At 42.6% G+C, this 25,752-nt stretch overlaps 1 protein-coding gene across 3 annotated transcripts in view; it reads right to left on the bottom strand.

Annotated features, from left to right (window-relative positions):
• MAP3K20 (mitogen-activated protein kinase kinase kinase 20) overlaps nt 1-25,752 on the bottom strand; it is a 121,557-nt gene that overhangs the window by 67,308 nt on the left and 28,497 nt on the right. For all 3 annotated transcript variants that reach the window (XM_067549229.1, XM_067549228.1, XM_067549230.1), the window contains exon 4: nt 1,204-1,305. In XM_067549229.1, the coding sequence (XP_067405330.1) occupies nt 1,204-1,305 (102 nt within the window). The remainder of the gene's footprint in view (nt 1-1,203; nt 1,306-25,752) is intronic.

Below are 25,752 nucleotides of genomic sequence, written 5' to 3' on the forward strand. Positions count from 1 at the left end.
TATTCAAAAATAAAAGGGACTAAACACTCTTAGCTAACACTTTGACAGTTTTTTTTTTTTTTTTTAATTACTTGGTAGATTTTGAAGTGTAGTTTCCAAGTTAATAACAAATTTACAGTAAGTCATTTTAATTTGTAAATATAGCTAGAAGTGTAAATATGTTAACATTTTTATGTGCAGTACAATAAATACAGAATAGCATCCACCTGTCTTAAGTTACTTGGATCATTTCTAATTAAACTGTTTCACTGACTAGTCTAAGGGCTTGTCTAGGCGGGGACACTAGGAAATGTTAAATTACTAAATCAATTAAAGGTGTGAAGCTAGAGCACATTATTAAAGTGCATAAAACCTCTGTCAGTCTCTCTCATTTAGAAGTAAAGTGGTTTCAGCTTGCTTTAGCTAAGGGCTTGTTCTACATGGGAAGGTATTCCAGAATAGCTATTCCTGACTAACTGCCTTTATAAATGGATTAAGCTAATTTTGAATAAGGTACTTTTATTAGAAAATGTCCACACAAGAATGTAATCTGGAATAGCTTTATTCCACTTAAAATTCACACCCTACCTTAAACCACAATTAACTTCTCAGTGTAGGGAAGTTTAGTCATATTTAAGCTAAAATGAATGAAAGCCACTTTATTTCATCTTAACTTTCCCAACTGTCCCTCCACACACAAGCCCCCAGTCTAGATATTGACACATCTATGTGATGTATTTCTATACACAGTAGCCTGTGAAAAATATTCTGCTGGGATTTAGAGCCAAAACACAAGTAGAAGTGGTAAATGGGAAGGAGCCCTTCCCTTCCACTTTCAGCATCTCCTATGAGGAGAAAATATTGAAGGGCAATAAACTGTCATCCTTTCATTCTAAGCAAAGAAACAAAAATATGTGCATTTTTTTAAGTGTGACTTGAACGCTGTTCAACAGTGGTTGGAAGGAGTAGCAGTTGCGTAGGCAGGGCCCAAGCATAATTTTTTCGGGCCCAGTACAAACTTATAATATGGGCTCCCTGCCACACACATCACAATCTGTGATCCCATACATACAATCTCATGAGCCCTGAAAATTTTTTTCTTCATGCTAATGGAGGTTGCAGCCTGGGCTGGATCCCCCAGGGCCTCCAGGCCCCAGTAAAGAACAGTAGACCCATGTGGGGGTCCTGTGCACAGGGTTATTGTTGAAAATCAGCCTCTCTTACCTTTAGCTATATCAGTTGCCCAGGTCATGATATGATCCATATCCATCTCTTCACTTCTGTTGCTATTAATGTAATCATACAATGAGCCAACAGAAGCATATTCTATTAAAAAAGATACATAACATGTTTCAAAACATTGCTTCTAAATCAAAAGCTGGGTGATTTACCAACAACTGAAACTATTTCCAGACAAATGGTTATAAAGCTCTGCAAGAAGACTGTGTGTTGAATAGTTAACAGCAGGCTGTATTCTGCACGGGTGTTAAAGAGCATTATTTTGTTCTAAATTATCCTCAGACAGGCAAGTAGTGCACTTTAACATTGACAGTTGAAAGGCTCGGCATAAACAGAGTTCAGATAAGCCAGATCAGCAGCTTGTTAAGTATTTGGGGACAGGTACATTGGGATGTTTTAAAAAAAAAAAAAAAAAGTTTGTTTATAATCACAGTTCTGCTCAGAAAAGCAACTACATAAAAATGTCACCTTTTGTATTTAGGAGATCTGTTCCACTTATGTATTCAGAATTACATCTACTGATTTCAGGGACTAAAATAATTTTTTACTGCTTTTTTTCTGTTCTTATCCCTGCAGAGACAACACAGCTAAGAAAGCAAGGTGGATTCTGTTCTTTCTTGTTCATTGTCAACAGAATTATTTAGTCAAAGTACTTCGTTCTAAACAATTACATCTGTGCAAACCCACTAACAGCAATGTGGTTGCACAGGTGTACCTAAGGGTATGTCTACACCACAGTCAGAGGTGTGTGTCTGCTACACTAGCTGGCTTTGAACTAGCTAGTCCAGGTACCAACTGCAAGAAAGCCGTGGCAACATGGGCTAGCTGCCTGACTAGAAGCCCACCAGAGAGCCTGGGTACAGTCTCCGGCAGCTAGCCCATGCTGCAGTTGGTACCTGAGCTAGCTAGATCAAAGTTTGCTCAGGCATGACTACACATGCTGCAACTACACCTCCAACTGCAGTGAAGACAGATCCTAAGAAGCTAGTTTGGCCCGCAAGCTCTTCATTGTTGGTGATGGTGTATGTGATGGAGAGAATCCACTCTGACTTTCAGAGACCAGGTTGAGTTTGCAGGACTGATAGCTAGAAAAATCATTCTATTTACTTGTAAACTGAACACAGTTGATTCTGAAGTCACAAACACAAACTTGGAACTCCACAGAGCCATTTGACAGTAATTTTTCAGTATTTTAAATCATAAAGCTGTTCTACAGAAGAACACAGGATTTGCCATTCTTGATCAGACTACTGGTTCATCAAATGGACTCAGGCGATGTCTAATACTTAGTGCTTCAGAGGAAGATGGACACTCCTCATCATTGTATTATTGTGCAACACTGCACATGACAGAGAGCAAAACATTCCATCACAAAGTAGAGGATAAACTACTTTAATTACTGTCTAAAAATATTTGAGTCAAGTATTGGAACATGACCTTAAATTAGTTTTTTGGGGGGGAGAAAAAACAGGAGAGCCAAATGGATCAATTTACATTAGAAATAATAGGGATAAATATAAATGGAAACTTTTGTTAATAAAAAAATAGGTTAAGAAAAAACCTGGTCTAAATGTTAAAGATCTGGGGCCAAATTTCCACTTTTTTCAGGACAGGCTTGGTGTGAGACACGTGGGGACGGGTGCAGCTGTCAGGAACAAGCTATGCCTCCCTAATTTTCCTGGTGCAGTTGTGCCTGGTCTGCCCACTGGCACATGTTGGAGCAGCTTTAGGGGCTGCTGTAACTTATGCCAACTGGTTATGGTCTCTATCAGATTATATGCTGTAGTGAATTAAACAGATACTGCACCTCACCCCCTTCTGGCCTCTATGTCAGGGTGTACAGGGGGCAGATGATATAGGATCCAGCTATACCACTTTACATCAGCTGAGGGCTTCCCTTTATTCCAAGGAAATCATCAGCTGGTCACTTAGAGCCAGATTCCACACGTTACACCACCTGACTAGTGCAAAGTGGACAAAACAGGAGGGGTGGAACTTCAGTATTTAATCACAACTCCTAGGTCATGTCTACATTACAAAGTTCAGTCGATACAAGTTATGTTGGCATACAGTCACTGAAGTCTGTATATCGCTCAGGTGTATGCATGCTTGGCTTCTTGTGTCAGCACTGCCTACACTCACCAGGACTGCTTGTGTCGATACAATGTGCGGTGCACTGGGTAGGTATCCCAGCGTGCCCCACATTGTTGTCCGCCACACGGCCTTTTGGGACCTTTTTGCAGTGCTTTGTGGGATAGTAGCAAAGCGCCCAGGGATTTCTGGGTGTTGGGAGTCAAGTTCTTAACAGGCTGCTCTCTATATCCCATAATACTTTCCACAGCCAATAATTTTAGCACTGTTTTCCAAAACTCCCATGGTCCCACGCAGCACTTTTTGGTCTCCACCATCATGCTGAGAGAAGCATGGAGCCTGCAGAGTTCAGCACAGTTCTCATATGCATTGTTAATACATACAGGAATCATCACTGTCCAGTATTTGCACAGCATAAGGAAGTACCGCTACCATTCAGATTGAGATGAGAACAATGTGGAGATGTTTGAGCATAATAACTGGATCCTAATGGGCACAGCAAAAAAAATTCCAGGTTGGTGCTAGTGTTCTTGGAGAGGCTCCAAAGGGTGGATCACTGCTTGTGGGCCTGAGAAACAAGACCCAACTGTTGAGAATGCATCATCATCATGCAAATTTAGCATGATGACAAGTGGCTGCAGAACTTTTTGATGCGAAAGGCCACATTCCTGGATCTGCGTGCTGAGTTCGCCCTTCAGCACAGGGAGACTAAAATGAGAGCTGCACTGACCGTGGAGAAAAGAGTGGCACTTGCACTCTGGAAGCTTGCAACATTGAATTGTTATTGGTCAGTGGGAAATCCTTTTGGAGCTAGAAAATCCACAGTTGGGGCCATAGTGATGGAAGAGTGTAGAGCCATTAAATGTCTCCTGCTATATCAAAGCAGGACTCTCGGCAACATGCAGGACATCACAGATGGATTTGCAGCAATTAGTTTCCCAAACTACAATGGCAGATAGCAGACATATTGCACCAGCCCAACTTGCTAGAGTACACAACAGAAAGGGCTACTTCTCCCTGGTCATGAAAGTGCTCATGATCACCAGGGACATTTCACAGATAAAGTGGGCTGGTCAGGGAACACAGAATTATTCAGAGAGCTGCAAGCAGGGACATTCTTCCCCAACTGGCAGCTTACTGTTGGCAATATTGAAATGCCAATAGTGACATTGCCTAACACTTTCTCTCCTGGCTCATGAAGCTGTATGCCAGCCACCTCAACAGCACCAAGAAACAATTCAACTACTGGCTCATCACTGTTGGAATGGGCTTTGGGTGGATTGAAGCAACGTTGGCATTGTTTGCCACTAGATTAGTATAGACCAGGCTGGAGATCCAGAGACTTTTGTCGACAAAACTATCCTGGTGTACACACTGCAATGACCATTTTGTCAACAAAATAAAACCACCTCGACAAGAGGCGTAGAGCTTTCTGAGACAATGTTTTAACAACAAAGCAGCAGTGTAGACACAATGTTTTTGTCACAGTAAACGGTCTTTGGAAATGCCAATCCTGACCACTCTGGACATCCATTTGCACTCTGCTGCTCTGCAGCCACCTAACCTTTCCCCTGGAAAGTCACAGGAAGTTTTGAAATTGATATTCCACTTCCTGCTTGGTTGGCATGGAGAGCTTGCATCTCATCTTCCCTGCTGACCAGGGAGGCTCCATGCAGCAAACAATCTCCTGCTTGGAGCACACCGGAACTGCTGGACCTGATCAGCATTTGGGGGAGTGTCTGCCATGCAGTCCCAGCTCCGCTCTAGCTGAAGGAACTTTGATACCTACAGCCAGATTTCTTGTGCCATGGTGGAGAAGGCTTATGAGTGGGAAACACTGCAGTGCCAAGCTAAAAATCAAGGAGCTGCAGCAGACCTACCACAAGGTCAGGGAGGCAAACCATCACTTTGGTGCAGAGCCAATAAGCTGCCGCTTCTACAAAGAGCTGCAATCCATCCTCAACAGTGACCTCACCTCCACCCCCAAGATGCCCATAGACACCTCCGTGGCCCCGGGGTCACCGGATACTGGACTGAACCTGGACAAAGAGGTCATCGACAAGGAAGTGGAGCTGAGGATGACCCAGAGCTGGGGAATAGTTCAGTTGCTGAGGTTGGGAGTCAGGAGCTGTTCTTGACCTCAAAGACTGCAGCCAGCCCCAGCCCTTCAGCTCAGGCACTCAGGATGCAGGAGAGGGGAGCTCTGGTAAGTGTTTGGAAGCTGATGCTGCTTGTGTACTGGAGGCATGGGGGTCATTAGGTTGCCTAAAACATACAGCCACTTGAAGGGATAGAAATGCATAGGAGTAGCTGTGTTTGCATATGCTTTCCTGCTCCTTTGCGCATCTAGCCAGTACAGCTGAGGAGCACATTCATGCACGCTGAGATTTTGCGGGTATCCTCCGGTGTGACCTCTAGGAAACCTTTTTGGAGGTACTCCCTGATTCTCTGCCTCAGATTCCTGGGCCGAGCGCTGTGTTTCTGGCCCCCTTGTAGCTCACTTTCTCATGCCAATTGCAATCACTTGAGCAGGGACCAAAGCAGCGCACAGTCGTATGACATAGGGATCCAGTTTGAAGCAGCCTGCGTGGAGGAGATGCATCCTACTATCCTTGCTGACTCTAAGGAGTGAGAGATCTGCTTCTATGGCCCCTGCCAGTGGAGAAGGGTCACACAATTTGAAATTTGTTTGCCCTGTGTACCTGCATTTATGCCCCAAGTGAGCACCCATCCAGAACCTAGACCTACTTGAATAGTCTGCCCTACCCACCCCAACTCACCATTCTCAGGCTGATCAAAGAGCTGTACTCTGTGCAGGGGGACAGTGAGAATGAGGCATGTTTCACAGAGATTCGTGTGTACTGTTAGGGCACTCACAATAATGGTTTTGTTCATTGTTTTTTGTTTTTACACAGATGTGACCTTCGCAGCCAAGGCACCTACGCCAGCAGACTGCCTACAAGTGATAAGGAAACAACCCTGGAGAAGCAAGGAGGAGATGTTCCAGGAACGCCTCCTGTCCTCTGAGGCATCCAAAAGAGAGAAAAGGGCATGGAAACAATTGATTGTCAGAATCTCAGAAGATGGACAGACAGGAATGGAAGGAAAACCAATAGAGAATTTTAGCTGTCCATGAGGGCATGATCAAGGCCATGGAGGAGCAGACAGAGCTTCTAAAGACAACAATATCATTGCAGACACAATTCATGCAAGCTCACCCCCCACCCCCACCCCCCTTCAGCTGCAACAGAACTTCTTTCCCTGCATTCCACCAACTCCCCCAACACATTCCTACCAAAGTCATGGGCCATCTCGCTACCCCCTTCATTTTACCCCCTCAGACAGCTATGAGAATGACAGCTGGACTTACACGCAGTTGTCATAGCTGGCACTGCCACCCAATACTTTCTCTCCTCTAGGATTTGTCTGTGTTGTGTGATGTTTTGTGTTTAATAATAAAAGTAGGCTCTCAAAACAAGAAGCACTCTTTATTTATGTGTTGAACATGATATGTGCACCTATCACCGACACATATGTACAGCTGTATAGCGATCATAGAATGTCACAGCAGAGTTTCAAAAAACACCTGATGGGTTCTCATTGTCAAAATAGACCCTCACTGCCTCCTTTATGTATATAGCCCCTTATTGTGTCCCTCTCCTAATCCCGGCAACTGGCTGCTCATATTCAGATGCAAGGCAATCCACCTCTGTGGTCCACCTAGGGCCAAACTTCTTGCCCGTAGCTTCACAAATTATGGAGCACACAGTAGGCGGCTTTAACCACAGGAATATTGTCCTCATTTAAGTCCAGCCTACCAGAAAGGCATCTCCAGCGCACCTTTAACCTGCCAAACACACATTCAATAGTCATTTTGCCCCTGCTCAGCCTGTTATTGAAGCGTTCCTTGCTGCTGTCCAGGTTGCCTGTGAAAGACTTCATGAGCCATGGCATTAGTGGGTAGGCTGGGTCTCCCAGGATCACTATGGGCATCTCAACATTCCCTATTGTAATCTTCCAGTCTGGAAAAAAAAGTCCCTGCTTGTGGCTTCCGGTACAGGCTGGTGTTCCTGAAGATAAGAGCATCATGCACCTTTCCTGACCAACCTGCGTTGATGTCAGTGAAATGCCCATGGTGATCCACAAGCGCCTGCAGTACCATAAAGAAGTAACCTTTTCTATTGATGTACTCCATCGCAAGATGATCCAGTGCCAAAATGGGATGTGTATGCCATCTATTGCCCCGCCATAGTTAGGGAACCCCATTGCTGCGAATCCATACACTATTTCCTGCACATTGCCCAGAGTCACAGTCCTTCACAGCAGAATGCGATTAATAGCCCTGCACATTTGCAATAACACAGCTCCAACAGCGCACTTGCTGACACCAAACTGATTAGCGACTACCTGATTAGCGACTAGTGGAGTTGCCAGCTTCCACACAGTGATTGCCATGCACTTCTCCACCGAGAGAGTAGCTCTCATTCTGGTGTCTTTGTGTTGCAGGGCAGGCGCCAGGTCCGCACAGAGTTCCAGGAAGGTGGCTTTGCGCATTCAAAAGTTCTGTAGCCACTGCTCGGCATCCCAGATTTGCAGAAGGATGCGATCTCACACTCAGTGCTTGTCTCACGCGTCCAGAAGTGGCAGTTCACCATGTGCAGATGCTCCGTGAATGACAACAGTAATGCAGTGCTGTTTGTCTGCATGTCACTCAGCAGATCAGACTCCTCAGATTCCTATTCCAATACGGAGCTCAAGATGTACTGCACAACCAGCTGTGATGTGTTCAGAATGCTGAAAGCAACCGTGGAGAGCAATGCGGGATCCATCCTTTCAGGTAGAGATGACAGGCGTGCCGTAAATGGCGAGGAGCCATTGAAAAAATAGCACGAGTCACTGTTAGCAACACAATGAATGATGGCCTGGAAACGCAATGCACGATAGGATATTGAGCCAGCACCCATGCTGCTCCGCGCTCCTCTCCCCCATCCCAGAATTCCTAGTGACAGAAGCTGCCGAGTTGCACGGTGGGATAGCCACCCATGATGCACTGCTCTCACTGTCGATACTTCAGCACCAAGCGTGGATGTGTTTTTGTAACAAAATGAGTGCTGTGTGAACGGGCACGAGCTCTGTAATTATAGCACTTTTTTAACACCAAAAAAACTACCGTCGACAAAACTTTCTAGTGTAGACAAGGCCTCAGAAAGAAAACCACTCCAGTGGTTATAGCTGCATATTGTGACCTACATAATATCTGTGAGACGAAGGAGGAAAAGCTGCCACCAGTGCAGAGGGTCACGGTTGAGTGGCTGTCTGCTGACTCTGAACAGTGAGACACAAGGGCTATTAAAAGAGCCAACTATGGAGCTGTGCAGTTGAGAAAGGCTTTAAAGGAGTATTTCAAGAGTTAGCCACTTTGCAGGTCTCTGTTGCTTTCATGAAATATTGTCTGTCTTGTGTAATTATTATTATATATTGGGTTGGTCTAAATCTGACGCTATGAATTCTGTAATGCTTGCTGTACATTGGGTTTTTGCCTCCCATTATGTATTCTGCAATGCTTGGTGTCAGGGATTTCTACATGTCACATGTAGGGGGTGTACATCCCCCCTCAATTTCCCCATCACTCCCCCAATGGTCAACTAGTTACATGCAGTATTGCCAATTTAGTCGGGTGGAAATCTGAATAGAAATTAAAACATTAATACACACTTTAAAAGCATGTACTGTGTTTGATCAAATACTTGTAACTGAAACAGCATAAAAGGTTTGAAAAGTATGAACAAAGACTAGCTTCCTCAGACAACTGATGTTTTTCATGACAATGTCAGCACATTTGTTTCAGCAATGTTGGCCAACCTCATAATTTCACATTATGATTTTTAAGCAAGGTGTGAATGAACTGCACTCACTACATGGAGGGTTTGGATGCCAGATCCCACTGGAGAGCAAGAGAGGGAGGATGGGGGACAGGTGTTTTGCTTGGTGGTGTGGGCTCTGCCTAAGAGTCACAGGCACTATTTGACCTGCCACTCTCTCCTGTTAAAAGATAGAGCTGATTAGACTCTATAGAGAGTCTTTTGTTTTTTTAAATGGCCACTAGAGCTAAAATCACTGATAATCAAGTCTAAGTGCTTAGACTGTTGTGGGACAGTGTTTCTGTAGAAGAGACTGCCCAGCCTGCACAAACAATAAGGTTCTCCCACTAGAGCTGAAATCACTGATAACTGGGTGCAACCTCAATAGACTGACCCGCAGAGGTCACAGTGGCAGGTGGAAGCAGAAGGTGACGGCACAGGGCCATCAGCAACGGAGTGGTGGAGTGAACGATGGCACAACAAACAAGAGCATCCAGAGCAAGCGGCCTATTGCACGACGAGCAGCTGGAGGAATGAGTAAGGTGCCTTCTCCCTCTCAGCCCCTAGCGTGGGAGGTGAACTCACATGAAAGCAACTCTGAACTCTGGGTCTCCACTGATCAAGGACAACTACTATGAGTGGGATGTAGTGATGGTAGAAGGAAGGTGCATGTTAAAGGAACATTGTTTGTTGGACTATGTTTTAGTGACTTTGCTCCAGAATGCTAGATTTGTGACTGGGACACTTATATAAATATACATTTCCCAGTAGGCCAAAATTTTTAAAATGCATTATTTGCCAAGGTTGTTATCTCACGTCATTGCTATCTCAGGAGCTCGTTATTGTGAGAAGTTTCTGCCCTAAACATTTTTATTATTATATTATAATTAATTTTTACATAATAATAGACATTCTGGGTCAGACCAGTGGTCCATTTCCAGTATCCTGTCTTCCATCAGTGGCCAATGCTACATGCTTCAGAAGGAATGACCAGAACAGGCAATCATCAAGTGATCCATACCCTATCATCCACTCCCAGCCTTTGGCAAACAGAGGCTAGAGACACTCAAAGCGTGGTGCTGCATCCCCACCAATCCTGGCTATTAGCCATTGATGGACATATCCTCCATGAATGTTTATAGTTATTTTTTTAACCTTGTTATAGTTTTGACCTTCACAACATCTGGCAAAAAATTCCACAGGTTAACTGTGTGTTGTGTGAAGAAGTATTTCCTTTTGTTTGTTTTAAACCTACTGCCTATTAATTTCATTGAGTGACCCCTAATTTTTGTGTTATGTGAAAGTGTAAATAACATTTCCTTATTCAATTTCTCCACACCATTCATGATTTTATAGACCTCTATGATATACCCTCTTAGTCGTCTCTTTTCCAAGCTGAAAAGTCCCAGTCTTTTTAATCTCTCCTCAAATAAAATCTGTTCCATACTCGTAATCATTTTAGTTGCTCTTCTCTGTACCTTTGCCAATTCCATTATATCTTTTCTGAGATGGGGCTACCAGAATTGCACAGAGTATTCAAGATGTAGGTGTACCATGGATTTATATAGTAAAAGTGGAGGAGCTTAGTTTGCCAGACCAATCAGCAAAGCCAGTGCTGACAGCCTAAGCGAAAAGACTTCAAAACAACAAGCCTCTGGACAGTATTCATGCAAAAAGCCTTATAAGTCAGTCACTGTCAAAGCCATTTTTGAAGTACTTAACGAGGCTGTTAAGAATGCTGGAGACACAACAGTTAATGCGAACAAACATGGCTGTTGCATCATACTTTCTATTGAGATACCACACACTACAAACTGGAGGCCAATGTTAAATGCACTGTCACTTGTTAATTCTGAAGTTGGATACTGGTTCCGAACAAGATGGGCAAATGCTCCCTATCTTTTTGCAAGAAACTCAACTGATTGGTTAGAAGCATGCAGTGAAACAGAGAAAGACTCAGCAGTTGAAAAAGTGAAGAAAGAAAGATCTTGGAGTCGTGGATAGTTCTCTGAAAACATCCTCAATGTACAGCGGCTGTCAAAAAAACTAACAGAACATTGTGAATCATTAGAAAAGGGATAGAAAATATCGTATTGCCTCTTTATAAATACATGGTATGCCCATATTTTGAATACTGCGTGCAGATTTGGTTGCCCCATCTCAAAAAAGATATATTAGAATTGGAAAAGGTACAGAAAAGGGCAACTAAAATTATTAGGGATATGGAAAAGCTTCCATATGAGGAGAGATTAAAAAGACTAATTTCAATTCCTGGGGAAAACACTGACCTAATAAAGATACTTTGACTTTACAAAAACAGAACTTGATTGTGTGTAAAAGAGCAGTTAACCAAAGTAAAGTGCAAACAAAGTCATACAAGCCTAATTTTTTTACCAGCATTGCGAAGAGGGTGAAACAGTTTACAAACCCAAGTGAAAATGCAAGTAAATTATAAACATTTATGTCCAATTATGTAAATAATAGTTCAGTATAATCCATTGTGGCTACTAGTTTTCTCAGGTCAGTATATGTGTAGTTATGGCTATCCTTGTTATCCCCTGGTGTGGAGTGGTAGGCGTAAGAATGTACACTGTGGTGCCATGTGGTATGTTGTGGGATAGCGGGGGCCATGACCATGCAGTTCTCCAAGCACTGCAAAGACTGCTGGGTCTGGGATCTCTGATCCTGTAGATCAGCTATGCTCTGCAACATTTGTGTTCGTTGTCTGAGCTAATCCATTATGTCCTGGTGCGTTTCCTGATGCACCTCTTGGTTCTTTTGCCTCTCCTGCAGCAACTGCTCTCTCTCTGTCTTTCACCTGGTTCACATTCTGAAGGGCCCTCCAAGCCCTTTCATCATGGTCCAATGCAACTGTGGCTGGGAGGATGGATCTTGCATAACCTATACTCCCTAATCATCTTCCTTCTCCTCCTGATCAGTGGGTGTGGAGGGGGTACCCCCTCAAGGCCACCGTGCCAGAAGCTGCTGATAAAATCACACAGATACACCATTAGCTTTATAGTCACAATAGAAAGGAAAAGATAAGTTTCAAAACTCCCTTCTATTATTCCCATAAGTACCTTTAATAAGAGATGCTTTACTGGCACTTGGGCTTTGGCGTGCCTCCTTACGGCACCACTCTCCATCTCAAACAATGGTGAGTATGGATGGGTTGGTGGTGTGTGTTCTCTTGCATGTTGCTATGAAGTTCAGTGCTGCACCCCCTCCACCCTCTCTGGTACAGGTATAGGGAAATGGCAGGGAACATACTGGCATTAGTTTAATAGCAAAAGGGGAGGGTAAAAAGAGGAAATAAAAGAGCACTCTCTTAGCACAAAAGCAGAATGTTAAGAACAATATTAATCAAGCATTCGAAGGACATGAAGAGAAGGAATTCTTGAACTGCCTTTGCACCAATGCTAAGAGCCTGGGTAACAAAAAAGAGGAATTGGAATTGCTCATTTATGAGCATAAATTCAATCTAGCTGCTCTTTCTGAAACCTGATGGGCTGACCCGCACAACTGGAATGTTAAAATCAATAGCGATAACCTATTTAGGAAGGACTGAATGGGCAAAAGGAGAGTGGGAATGGCACTCTATGTCCAAAATGGCATTACCTCTTTCTGAGTCACTGATAACTTGAAAGAAAATTATCTTGAATGCTTGCGAATCAATGTCCTAACAGACAAAACACAAGATGGTGTATTGGTTGGTGTCTGCTACAGATCACCAAATCACAGGAGGGACCAGGATGACTACCTCCTTACACACCTAGCTGCAATTTGTAGGAAAAACAGCTGCATCATCATAGGGGACTTCAATCTGAGTGACATATGCCGGATGTCTCACGCTGCTAGTACTAGTTAGAATTTCTAAACATTACAGCTCACAATTTCCTAATTCAATGTGTTGCAGCCAACGCAGAGGAACTTTTTATGAGGCTTTGTCCTAACAGATAAAGAGGAACTGATCACAGAACTAAAAATGAATGATAGGAGTACAGTTGGCAGCCAATGGCGAACGGTCAAACATAAAAAAGGTCTCACACTGCAACTGAATATTGACAAAATGTACAAGTGCTTATACACAAATGCTAGAAGTCTAAATACTAAGAAGGGTGAACTACAGTAGTTGGCATTAAATGAGGCTATTGATACAATAGGCATCACAGAAACTTGGTGGAATGAGTGGAATCAATGGGACATGATAATACCAGGGTACAAAATATATAGGAATGACAGAGTAAATCATGGTGGTAGGGGAGAAGCACTATATAGGAAATAAAGCATAGAGCCACATAAAGTTGAAATCTTAAATGAATCAAACGGTATCACAGAATCTCTGTGGATAGAAATTCCATGCTTGAACTATAAGAATATAGCAGTAGGAATATATTATTGACCAGGACAGTGATTGTGAAATGCTCAGAGTGATTAGAGAGGCTACAAAGGCAAAAGATGTAATAATAATGGGGGATTTCAACTATCGCCATATTGACTGGGTACATGTCACCTCAGGGAGGGATGCAGAGATAAAATTTCTAGACATATTAAATGACTGCTTCTTGGACCAACTTGTCCTAGAACTCACAAGGGGAGAGGCAAATCTTGATTTAGTCATAAGTGGAATGCAGGATCTGATCCAAGAGGTGAATATAGATGAACCCGCTCCATAACAGCAACCAAAATGAAAATTAATTTAACATCCTTATAGGGGGAAAATGCCAAAGAAACCCACCACAATGGCATTTCACTTCAAAAATGGGAACTACACAAAATGAGGAAGCTAGTTAAATGGAAATTAAAGGGAACAGTCACAGTGGTGCAAAGCCTGCAGACTGTATGGAGACTATCTAAAAACACCATAATAGAGGCTCAAACTAAATGTATACCATAAATAAAAAACACAGTAAGAACACTAAAAAAATTCCACCGCAGCTAAACAACAGAATAAAAGAGGCAGTAAGAGGCAAAAAGGCATCCTTTAAAAATTGGAAGTCAAAATCTTAGTGAGGAAAAGAGAAAAGTAACAAATTCTGGCAAGATAAGCATAAAAGCATAATAAAGCAGGTCAAGAAAGAATTTGAAGAGCAACTAGCTAAGGACAGAAAACTAACAGCCAAAAAAAAAAAAAAATTAAATACCTCAGAAGTAGGAAGACTGCCAAAGAATCAGTGGGGCCACTGGATATTGAGGTGGTAAAGAAGCAGTCAAGGAATACAAGGCTGTTGTGGAGAAACTAAATGTATTTTTTGCATTAGCATTCACTGCACAGGATGTGGGAGAGATCCCCACACCTGAGCTATTCTTTTTAGGTGACAAATCTGAGGAGCTGTCCTAGATTGAGATGTCAATAAAGGAGGTTTTGAACAAATTGATAAATTAAATAGTAATAAGTTACCAGGACCAGGTGCTATTCACTCAAGAGTTTGGAAACAACTCAAATATGACATTGGAGAACTACTAACTCTGGTATGTAATCTATTGCTTAACTCAGCCTCTGTACATGACTGGAGGGTAATGCCTATTTTTAAAAAAGGCTCCAGAGGCAATCCTGGCAATTTCAGCCAGGAAGCCTAACTTCAGTACCAGGCAAGTTGGTTGAAACTATGTAAAGAACAGAATTATCAGATGCATAGATAAACATGACTGTTGGGGATAAGTCAACATGGTGTTTGTAAAGGGAAATCATGCCTCACCAATCTGTTAGAATTATTTGAGGGATATAGTATATTTGGATTTTCAGAAAGCCTTTGACAAGATGCCTCACCAAAGGCTCCTAAGCAAACTACGCAGTCATGGGGTAAGGAAGAAGGTCCTCTCATGGATCGTAACTAGTTAAAAAATAGGAAACAAATGGTAGAAATAAATAGCCATTTTTCACAATGGAGAGAAGTAAATAGCTGGGTCCCTCAAAGATCTGTACTGGGAACTGCGCTATTCAACATATTCATAAATGATCTGGAAAAAGGGGCGAACTGAAAGATGGCAAAATTTGCAGATATAAAGTTACTCAAGATAGTTAAGTTCAAAGCTAACCAAGAAGAGTTACAAAAAGATCTCTCTAAACTGGGTGACTGAATTTTATCTGCCATTTCGTTGCCCAATGTTGATATGTGCAAAGTATTGCATATTGGGGAAAAAAATCCTATCTATACATACAAAATGATGAGGTCTAAATTAGCAGTTATCACTCAAGAACGATCTTGGAGGCATTGTGGATACTTCTTTGAAAACATCTGCTCAATGTGCAGCAGTAATCAAAAAAGCTAACAGAATGTTAAGACTCATTTGGAAAGGGATAGATGATAAGACAGAAAATATAATGCCATTATATAAATCCATGGTAAACCCACACCTTGAATACTGCATGCAGTTCTGATTGCCTCATCTCAACAAAGATATATTGGAATTGGAAAAAGTGCAGAGAAGGGCAATAAAAACGATTAGGCGGATGGAATAGCTTCTATATTAGGAAAGCTTGAAAAACCTGGGATTGTTTATTTTAGAAAAGAGATGATTAAGTGGGGATATAATAGAGGTCTATAAAATCATGAATGGTATGGAGAAGTGAATAGGGCAATGTTATTTACCTCTTCACATAAACACAAGAACTAGGGGTCACCCAATGAAATTAACAGGCAGCAGATTTAAAATAAACAATAATAATAACACACAATGAACCTGTGGAACTCATTGTCATGGAATGTTGTGCAGGCCAAAAGTATAACTAGGTTAAAAAAAGGATAGGTCCATCAATTGCTATTATCCAAGATGGTCAGGGAAGCAACCCCATGCTCTGGGTGTCCCTAAATCTCCAATTGCCAGAAGTTGGACGTGGACAACAGGGGATGGATCACTAAAAGTTGACCTGTTCTGTTCATTCCCTCTGAAGCATCTGGCACTGGCCACTGTCAGAAACAGGAAACTGGGTTGGATGGACCATTGGTCTGACCCAATATGGCCATTCGTATGTTCTTAGATTATGACTTGATCGCATTTATAATGTGCATGCAGAATAAAGTGCAGAACAGTACTATATATATTTGGTGCTTTAATAAAGCCAATTTAACAAAGCTAAAAACAACTATGAGCCAAATCAGCTGGGAGGAAGAATTTAATAAAAAAAGGTGAATGATAATTGAGAATAATTTAAGAAACCTTACTAGAGGCCCAAAAAGCCACAATTCCACAACTAAGGAAGGCTGTGCTGATTAAAAAAACAACCTGTTTTAGAAGGGAAGTGAAGGCAGCTATACAAAATAATAATATATAACAAATGGAAAAAAGGGGAAATTGATAGTTATGAATATAAATCAGAAGTAAGCAATTGTATGAAATTGATACGGGAAACAAAGGGACACAATGAGAAATCTATGGACAGCAGAGTTAAACACAACAAAAGGAGTTTTTTAAATATATTAGGAACAAAAAGAATTCTGACAATGGTATAGGTTCATTACTAGATGAAAATGGCAGAATTATCAATAATAATGCAGAAAAGGCAGAAGTGCCAATAACTATTTCTGTTCTGTATTTGGGGAAAAAGCAGATCATATAATCTCATCATCTGGTGATAACACTCTTTTCATTCCATTAGCATCTCTGGAGTACATCAAACAGAAGTTACTAAAGTTAGATATTTTTAAATCAGCAGCAAGTCTAGAAAACTTGCATCCAGGAGTTTTAAAAGAGCTGGCTGAGGAAATCACTGCATCATAAAAGTTGATTTTCAGTAAATCTTGGAGCACTGGGGAAGTTCCAAAAGACTGGAATAAAGTTAATGTGCCAATTTTTAAAAAGGGTAACCGGGAAGATCCTAGTAATTATAGGCCTCTAAGCCTGATATGGATCCCAAGTATTATAATGGAATGCTGATAAAGAACTCAGTTAATAATGAACTAAAGGAGGGTAATGTAATTAATGCAAATCAACATGAGTTTATGGAAAATAGATCTTGTCAAACTAACTTGATATCTTTTTTTGATGGGAATACAAGTTTGGTTGATAAAGGTAATAGGGTTGACATAATTTACTAAGCTGTCTGTAAGGCATTTGACTTGGTATTGCATGACATTTTGATTAAAACACTAGAACGATATAAAATTAACATAGCACACATTAAATGGATTAAAAACTGACTAATGGATAAGTCTCAAAATGTAATTGTAAATGGGGAATCATTATAAAACTGGTGTGTTTCCAGCAGGGATTGGTTCTTGGCCCTACATTACTTAACTTTTTTATCAATGACCAGGAAGAAAACATAAAATCATCACTGGTAAGGTTTGCAAATGACACAAAAAGTGGGATGTGGTAAATAATGAAGAGTATAGGTCTCTGATTCAAAGCAATCTGGATTGCTTGGCAAACTGGGTGCAAGCAAACAGTATGTGCTTAATATGGCTAAATATAAAGGCATATGTCTAGGAACAAAGAATGTAGGCTATGTGTACGTGATGGGGGACTCTATCCTGGGAATCAGTGCCTCTGAAAAAGATCTGGGGATGGTGGTGGATAATCAGCTGAAGATGAGCTCCCATTGTGACGCTGTGGCCAAAAGAGCTAATATGATCATTGCATGCATAAATAGAGGAATCTCAAGTAGAAGTAGAGAAGTTATTTTACCATTATATTTGATATTGGTGTGACTGCTGCTGGAACCCTGTGTCAAGTTCTGCTGCCCATAATTCAAGGAAAAGGTCAGACTAGATAATCACAATGGTCTCTTCAGGCCTGGGAATCTATGAATTTTCATACATACGGTGATTTTGGCTGGTATCTCACTCCTGAGGGTCACAAAGATACAGAGAACCCTGCTGCAGCTGGCATCCCAAGGCTGCCCAGGTGTGCATGCTGCCAGCCTGTTTAATGCAATGGTGCAAGCTGAATTCACCACAGTGTGGCATGGGAAAGTTTTCTATCTCAGGTGAAAAAACAAGGGTACCATCCCTAGATATCTTTGGGAGAGGATTGCAGAATACCTCCATGAGAGTTTCATCAAGATTTCTTCCCAAGAGGATAGAAGAGACATCCTATTCTGATAAACAAAGTACTCTGAATGACCCATCATCTAAACCAACAAGCCAAAGAATTGACAAGTGAATGTGTCGCCAACTCTCTCTCTGTTAGTTCTACCTCTACCCAAGTACAGACCATTATTATGATGTGGCCTGTGTAACTGAAATATCATACAATCCTTCTTAGAATGTATTCCCTAATGTTATACCAGTAAAGCAAAAAAAAGTCAATACCGTCATCTTAACTGGTGGATGCGCCTAGTGCCATTTTAAAATGGGGAACAAAGACAGAAGGGAAGCTGGGAGGGAGATGAGGTTTTAGAGAAAAGAAAAGTAAAAAAAAAAAATTGAAAGAATAATGCATGTACACACTTACACAAGCTCCGTTCCTCTTCCTCGGTGGGCTCATCAGTGCTTGTCTGGCTGGACTGGCTAGACTCCTGCAGAGTTTCAAACAGTTCCTGGCTCACGGCATGTTTTTGAGTCTCACGCCGTGTTTCCCCTCTCCTCCTCTTCCATGCCATTCATGGCAGTAGCCTCTATCTTGGACTCCTTCAAGGTATCCACAGCTGTCTGTGGAATAGCGGTGGGGTCTCTGCCAAGTATGGCCTGGAGTTCGTTGTAAAAGTGGCAGGTCTGTGGGGCAGCACCAGATTTCTTGTTGCTCTCCATCACTTTGCGATATGTCTGGTATAGTTCCTTCACTTTCACGTGGCACTGCTGCTGATCCCTGTCATGCCCCTTTCCCAGCATCCCCCATGCAAACTTCTCATAGATATCTATGTTTATACGGGTAGTCCACAGCTGTGCTTGCACAGCCTCGTCTCCCCACAGGCCCAAGAGATCTAATATTTCCACATCTAATAGCTCTCTGCGTCCGTGAAATCTGCATGGTCAGTTGGATGCACACAACAAAAGCAAGCTGATAGGTGTGCCTTCCAAGATGGGCAATCAGCAAAAAGACATTTCAAAATAATGTGGGAGTTTTAAAGGGAGAAGGACTTTTTGTTCAAAGGTAACAGTAATGGTAGGACCTATTCTAAGACACTGGATGCCAGCATAGCCCTTGCTGTAGGTAGGAAGGCTGGGAGCTATATTCCCTGAAGACTGGTAGTGCCTGTGACAGAATGCTAAGAGCCTAGAGCTGACTCAGCCCTCTGGTCACTGAAGTACTAGCTATTTCCCCCAGAGTGGGTTTAACAGTGGAGATGGCTGCTCAATAGCTTATTCAGGCCAGAGGTTGATGAGCTAATGACAGCACTCAACCCATCTGTTGGGAACAGTTAAAGGACAGAAGGGAAGTGAAAGGGGAAGACTGTCCAGGGCCAGAGGATACAGGATCTCAGAATAGTGAGGTCTTGCCTCTCCTTCCCCACAGTGGACCAATGGGGATGTTTATTTCCAATTGTATGTTGCTGCACAAGGCTGGTGAAGTGGTGGAAAGGACCCTGGACATAACATACTGGTGCTCATAAACTGAGATGCATCCAAACTGTTTATGGTGATCCAAAAGAATGGAGAAGGGAACCTGTTACAATTCCCCTAACAAAATACAATAAAGTAACCAAGCAGATTAATGGCATGTAGACATATCCCCAGTGGCTGTTACAGATGGACTGATCACCAGTCCAGACAAAAATATAGAGGAAAGAAAAAACACTCTAATTTCCTTTTTGTAATAAAAAGAGGGTTTATAATTTGAGCTATGTAGCAAATGTAGTTAGGCTGCTATTTTTTCTCTCTTTATATTTTGGGACTATCTCAATCAGAAATTAAGTGCATTCAGTATATTAGGAATATTTTTCTACAAAGAAAGCACCATACAAATAAACATACAATTTCCCCTGATTATTGTTTTGAATTAATTTAACAATTAATAAAAGATATCTTTTTAAGTGACTTCTAAACATTATACAGTGCAGCTGAAGTTCTGTCAAATGCATTTATCATTCTACTAGATAAATATTATTTTTTACCTACTACTCATTCATTTTGTTTCTGAAATACAACATCATGCATCTGGCAACCTACTATTATAAGAAGTAGACTAATCTTAGAAAACAAATTACACATATCAATGGTACAGGAGAACATTAGAGTCTTAGGGCTTGTCTACACAGTGCTTTAGTCTACACCAGTGGGGGAGGGTAAATTGTAGTCCACTTTAGCATGTTGTGCACTAACTGATCCCTCTGGACCCTCCTGGCACACACTAAAAGCTCCTTTGCATGTGTAAATGTAGTCCAGTTTCAAACAGAACTGTGTTCATGTGCTCTAGGGAACTTTTAGTGAGTCCCAGGAGGGTAAGCATGGGCCGGCTATTGTGTGACACCCAAGTGCCGAATAAAATTTACAGCCTCTGGTGCAAACTAAAACATTGTGTAGATAAGCCCTTAGTGGTATATAACCTGATTTATTATCAGTAATGGATTAATCAACTATCCTAAACCCAACAGCCTTTTACACCACAATAACATTGACTGAAAACTAGTAGATTCTGCTCTTAAAGGAACGCTACTTGGCCCCAATACTCCAGTGTACAAGAGCTGCTTTGCATTGCTCTGGCAGCACAGAGAAGCCCTAAAGCTGGTGTACCTAGTCAAAGGATTCTTCAGTAGCATAGAGGAGTCCTCAAGTGGCATGGAGCTAACATAGCAGAGCTCTTATGCTACCTCCTCCCTGGTTGCTGACATAAGGGGCATGGCTGTGATATCCTTGCACTCAGCTGATCACTAGAAGGCACTGGCAGTCGGCATAGATTAGAACAGCCTTTAGGATACTCTAATTTGTGATGAGGATTGGCTGTTCCCCTCCTCTCTGCACTCCCAGAGTTCATTGTTGAATGTTGCACTTCAGTGTGATAACACAGATGGTCCTGGCCACACTCCCTTCTCCAGCTTCCCAGCAGATAATTAGTTACAAAGCTGTGTGAAAACAGTTAGAATTTATAAACTGAATGCCACCCAGTAAACTAGGTTAATGGGCCCACAAACTGTAGTCATAAAAAATTAAATGCTGTCCCTTGGCTATTGAAGACATGGCAGGCAGTGGGGGGGCAATTGCTGGAGATGCTGCTAGCAGAAAGGAAATTACTGGGTAAGAATTTCCCCATTCTGCAGCCCAGTATCTCCTACAACAGTGGTCCCAAATTTTTCCAGTAATGGAATCTGTCCGCGCCCTCCCCCCTCCATTACTGCACAGTTGGCTCAGCAGAGGCGCTTGGCTGAAGGCAGAGCTGGAGGCTGAACTGGGAATGGGGGAGGAGGTGGGGCTAGAAGCGGAGCTGGCTTGGGGGGCGGAGAGGGAATGAGGGCAGAACTGGGCTGGAGGCGGAGCAGGGGACAGAGTGGAGCTGAGGCTGGAGCTGGGCTAGGGGCGGAGCAGAGCTGGGTCATGATCCATCCCTGCCCCCTCTGGGGGCTCGCCCTGGCCCCGCAGCACGCCCCTCCCCCCGAACGTTCCTCCATGCCTCTCTAGGGGGCACGCCCCACAGTTTGGGGATCACTGTTCCACACTGAGATGTCTGGAAAGTAGTGAGCAGTGGAAATAAGTAGGGAGGGACAAAGAAACAGAGTGAAATAGGGAAGTCTCCCTTTGAAAGTAAATGGCAAGTTAGGTATCAATCACCACATACTTCACCTTCCGGCATAGAAGACCTCTGCAGAGGACAGAAAATACACCTTTAGAGTGTCTAATAAAGGTTTTGAAAGAGTACAATGTTGCTGCCATGCAAATTTCCTCAGCTGAAGCACAAGCTGTTTCTGCCCATGATGTCAACATAGAACTTGTAGCGTGTGCCTTGGTTCCCCAGGAACAGGTTCACCTGATGCCTTGTGTGAACCTTGTTATAGTCTTGGCCTTCACAACATCCCCTGGCAAGGAGCTCCACAGGTTGATGTGTGTTGGGTGAAGAAATATTTCCTATTGTTTATTTTAAATCTGCTGCCTATTAATTTAATTGGGTGACCCCTCGTTTTTGTGTTAAGAGAAGGACTAAACAACAGTTCCTTATTTACTTTCTCCCCACCAGTCATGATTTTATAGACCTCTATCATATCCCCCCCTTAGCCATCTCTTTTCCAAGCTAGTCTTATTAATCTCTCCTCATATGGCAACACAGCACACTATGTGGTTCCTGCACAGACAGAGCTACTAACTCAGAGACTAATCTGGGATGCATGACCTCTACAAAGAAGCAGGTGTTGATGGATAGGCATAATGGCATGACTGATGTAAGCATTTCAAAGGGAAGGTGGTTAGGTTTTTCAGCACCAACAATAGGTCTCACTTAGGAAAGACTGACCTGACCACAGTTCCAGCCAGTTTGACTGCTCTGAAAAATCTGGAAAATTGAGTATTCTAATGCATAAGATCTTTGGGATCTTTAGTTAAGACACTACTTATGGCTGACACCTGACATGCTATTCCTTGTCCACACTGACCTGAATAGAATCCAAAATAGCTGGAATTCCCAGGTGTTTGTATTTCTGTTGTTTGTTTGACATCATGAACTAAACTGTGACCAGAAGGAGAAACCCATTAGCATTGAATACTGTCCTCCAGAAGATCAAGTCCTGTTCACTTTGGTGGACAGTCCAAATGTGATCAATGCTTCTTTCTCAGTTGCTGGCTGTTGGAGACAGCTTGGGTCTGGAGGAAGGGTGGGGCCTTGGTAAAGAATGTCCATTCTGAATAACATATGCACTGAGAATTCCAATGCCATGTCTCCCAGATCTGAAAACCACCGTTCCCTCAGCCAGTGTGAAGTTATATTTGTAACTGTTGCTTTCTTTTGTCTTATTCTCCCCTGAAAAGTGGTGGGAATATGTAAGAGAGGCCCTTCAACCATCTGTATGCATGAGGATCCATTCCCAGTGACATGGAATCTGTTTCTCCCGTGAAGTATCTAGGCCGTTTCCTGTTCCTGCACCTGGCAAACAGATCAACTGCTGGAATGCTGAATTTCTGAGCAAACAAGTTAAAAATCTTCTGATTCAGCCCCCTTTTGAATGGTTGACTGTATGTCTGTTGAGCCAGTCTGCGTATTGGCTTAGTTCTCCTTCTACATTTATTATTCTTATGGAAGCCAGATTTTTCTCTGCCCATTCGCTTATTTCCGTTGCTTCTCAGTGAAGGATTTAGCTTCAGTTTCCCTTGGATTACTGAGATACTGAGGTGATGTTGTCCAGCTGCACTAAATTGTGGTCACCCTTTAGATGGAACCTTCAGAGGATGAGTTACACCAGTCTGACCTCCAAGATGTTGATACGCTTGTTCTTGTCTGTGGAGTTCCATGTACCCTACACTATTCTATATCCCAGATACGCTCTCCATCCCACAAGCCTGGCCTCTGTTGAGAGTACCGGAGGGTCTAGAAGGTAGAAGGGGAGAACGCCATTCATGTTCCCTGGGATTGTTCACCATCTGAGGGATGCCTATGCCTGGCTTGGAAACAGCACCTGAGCTTGAAAACGTTCCAGTGAGTGGTTCAGCACTTGCCTATGGCATTATTCCTATACATGAAATCAGGCGGCCTAGTAGCTGGAGACACTGGTCTATGGATGGGTTTGGGTTCCTTATAAACAGAGATATCAGGTTCTGGATCTGCTGAAATCTGACCAGTTAGGAGGGATAGATCCTGGCCATAAAAATTTCTATATCCACTCCCAGATGGGTTCTCTTTGGAGAAGGGATCAGAGAGCTTTTTTTGGCGTTTGTCACAAAGCTATGTGCTTCAAGCAGCTTCAGTATCTGGACTGTGGCAATATATGCTCCTTCTCTGGTCAGAGCTCTGATCAAAATTTTATCCTAGAAGGGATAAAGGTGAGTGCTGAAACCTGACCTGGCTATGACCATCAGCATCTTGGTAAAGATTCTGGGGGCTGACAAAAGGCTGAAGGGCAGTGTTTTGTATCGGTAGTGGGACATACCATACACAAAACTCAGTAGACAGCTGTGACATGGATGAATAGTCCACTGAGGCAAGGAAATCCCCTTGGGACAGCAATGCTACCACTGATGTTAGGGTCTCCATCCTGAATCTCATTTTCTTCATCCATTTGTTGAGTTGTGTGAGGTCCAGAATGGTTTTGACCCCTCCCCCCTCATACATTTCTAGATGATGAAGAATATTGAGTATCGTAAAACTCTTTCTTCTGAGGCTACCAATTATATTGCTCCTATGTCCAGAGATGTGAGATCTTGTTCAGCACCAGTTTGTGTTTGATAGAGATACTTGACATGGGCAATTGGATGAAGACAGGATGAGATGGTATCCTTAATTTGAGGGAATAACAGAAACTCACTACTTCTTTTGCCCACTTGACCATGGTTGATTAAAACCATTCTTCTGTGAAGTGGGATATTCTGCAACCTAAATTCAAATCAAACTGGAGGCACCAGGCTTTCACGTCAAGGAGAGCTCTTAAAGGTGCTACCAACACCTAGGGTTTTTCTACCTGATGCACAGTTCTAGGATTTTCCTTTGCCATACCACTATCTTTCCTTTAGTGCTTTTTGTGATGAGGATGGATGAAAGGAGCATTTCTGCCTCCTGTTGGGTTTGTAGTCTATTCTCAAGGTGCTGTAGGGAGGTGGGGGTGTACAGGTCTGTTTCAGTTTAGATGCATTGTGTGCCATGATCTTATCCAATTTCTCTCCAAATAACCCGTGAATTTGGATGAACACAGGATTTGTTTGGAGTGGGCGTCTGCAGTCTAGGAGTGTAGTTGGATATGGTGCCATTCCATGGCCCTGGCTGAGAACCTCATCGCATCCATTGAGCCATCTGTGGCAAAGGCTGTAGCTAGGGATGGGGTTTTTTTTGAGGGTAGACCTGAAGTCACTGGTTCTTGTCATCCAGTGCAGGACATTGTGGCTTTTGCAAAGCAGGTAGACGCCAGGAATACTCAGAAGGCAGAAGAAGCCTCAAAATCCCTCTGAGGGTGCCTCCATCTTCCTGTCAGCTATGTTTTTGGGAAAGATACCCGCTCTGAATGGGATTATCCTACCTTTTGCTAATGATGCCACCACAGCATCTACCTTTGTATTTCTGCAAAGGCATTTTGGCTGTTCCTTCTCATAGTATCTAAGTGCATGCCTGTTTATGCGCTTTTCCTTGCCAGACTGTTCCCATTCTTCTCCAATCACATCCTCAAAGGAAGGGTTCAGCGGGATTGCTGTTTCAGGCTGGGATTTGACTGGCAGGTATTTATCTTTTCATCTAGTATCTGCTCTGGTTGGATCTGTATGGTAGATGCCATTATTTTACACATGGTATCAAATTTGACAGAGGAAAAACCCTTCATTGCTTTTTCCCCCTGGTTTGCTAGATCTTGAACTAGAGAGCTCTCTCCCTTCTCAGTAGAGGAAGTAGTATCTGAATCAGAGAACAAATATCTCTTAGACTCTTCATATTTTATTTTTTCTTCCTTTTTTGTGCTTCTTCGATCTTTTTGCCTGTTTTTCAGGAGTTCCTGCCTGGCTGTGGCTAGGGTACATCTCTTGTGTCACTTTTTATCAAGAGCCTTTAGCCCAATAGATGTGTCTCTCTCTGTGACCCC

The sequence above is a fragment of the Emydura macquarii genome, unplaced genomic scaffold, assembly GCF_026122565.2.
Source record: "Emydura macquarii macquarii isolate MOO-44397 ecotype Brisbane River unplaced genomic scaffold, CSIRO-AGI_Emac_v2 contig_1253, whole genome shotgun sequence".
NCBI lineage: Eukaryota > Metazoa > Chordata > Testudines > Chelidae > Emydura > Emydura macquarii.